The sequence below is a fragment of the Otolemur garnettii genome, unplaced genomic scaffold, assembly GCF_000181295.1.
Source record: "Otolemur garnettii isolate 467f Iridium unplaced genomic scaffold, OtoGar3 scaffold00120, whole genome shotgun sequence".
Taxonomy (NCBI): Eukaryota; Metazoa; Chordata; class Mammalia; order Primates; family Galagidae; genus Otolemur; species Otolemur garnettii.
The window spans coordinates 2,038,559-2,039,748 of NW_003852515.1; the positions used below are offsets into that span (position 1 = coordinate 2,038,559).

Genomic DNA, 1,190 nt, shown 5'->3' on the forward strand with positions numbered 1-1,190 from the left:
AGTCTAAAAATTACAAAATAAGTAAACATTTTAACAGTAAAGGAAAAATGCTAAAACCTATATAAACCTATATAAAATTATATAAAACCTATATAAAATTAATACTTTACCTGCAGATCCTCACACAAAAAGACAGATTCTTGAAAACTAATTCGGTAAGTCTTTAAGACTTTTAACTTCCCCTTCTCTTTACAAGCAGGGCAATACCCATCTGCCGTAACTTTAGCTGAATCACAAGTCTACAAGAGAAACAAAGCAAATTAAAATATAAATATTCTTAGAATACACAAAATTAGTTAAATGGAAAGATAATCAGAAAAATTTTTAACTACAAGTATCCTGGCAAGGTATTTTAAACATGGCAAATAAAAGAAATGCATATAAGGCTCTAAATACAGTTATTATTCTAGAAAAAATATGTTATAGTTTTAAATATTAAATTGTAAGTGTTAAGAAGAACATCAGTTTTATTTGCAAGAGAAAAGTAACATCAGCTGCCAGGGAAAATGTATGTGCCATTTTTCCAAAGAATAGTAAACTATAAGGTCCATGTTTTATTTCTATTTTCACATATCAATAAAACAGAGAGGTAAACACATTAAAACAATCTTTCGCCATTACTATACGATTTCCGTGGAAGATACAATTTTTTATAAGTTAATTGGTAACATTAAAACCAAATTTAAGTCTCAAAAATAGGAAGGAAAAAAATAACTTTGCACTGAGGCAAAAAATAAGTTCACTAACTTTTCCCAAATACCCCACCATGTGGAGTGAAGATATCCCTATATCAGTCCCTGGTCCAATCACTGGCAAACCATTTCCAATCTTCGGAGAATCCATCATTCCGAGTCATTGGCTAATTGAAACATGTCAATACCACTAAGGATTTTTCAATGAACCCTGGAAAAAAAAAGTCAATAGACAATTAAATAAAAAATCCCATTTACTGTAAAAAATAACTGTGCTATAAGATGTATCTATTAAGAATACATTGAGGGCTAAATGTCCTAGAACAAACATATTCTAAAAGTATAATTTTGAAGGGAAAACAATACCTAAATTTACAAACCTAGCAAATTTATGGACAGAGATTAACAAAAGAACCAGTCTAGTTAACAGAACTCATGTGAAAAAAATTACACAAAATTTGTAGAAATTACAGATACAATTTAAAACAAGTTAACGGT

At 29.0% G+C, this 1,190-nt stretch overlaps 1 protein-coding gene across 1 annotated transcript in view; it reads right to left on the bottom strand.

Annotated features, from left to right (window-relative positions):
* The window catches only part of USPL1 (ubiquitin specific peptidase like 1), a 47,312-nt gene that overhangs the window by 41,840 nt on the left and 4,282 nt on the right, over positions 1 to 1,190 (bottom strand). Inside the window, exons 2-3 of the mRNA XM_003797635.2 lie at positions 748 to 903; positions 111 to 239 (exon numbers count right to left, since the gene is read on the bottom strand). Of these exons, the coding sequence (XP_003797683.1) occupies positions 111 to 239; positions 748 to 846 (228 nt within the window). The 5' untranslated portion in view covers positions 847 to 903. The remainder of the gene's footprint in view (positions 1 to 110; positions 240 to 747; positions 904 to 1,190) is intronic.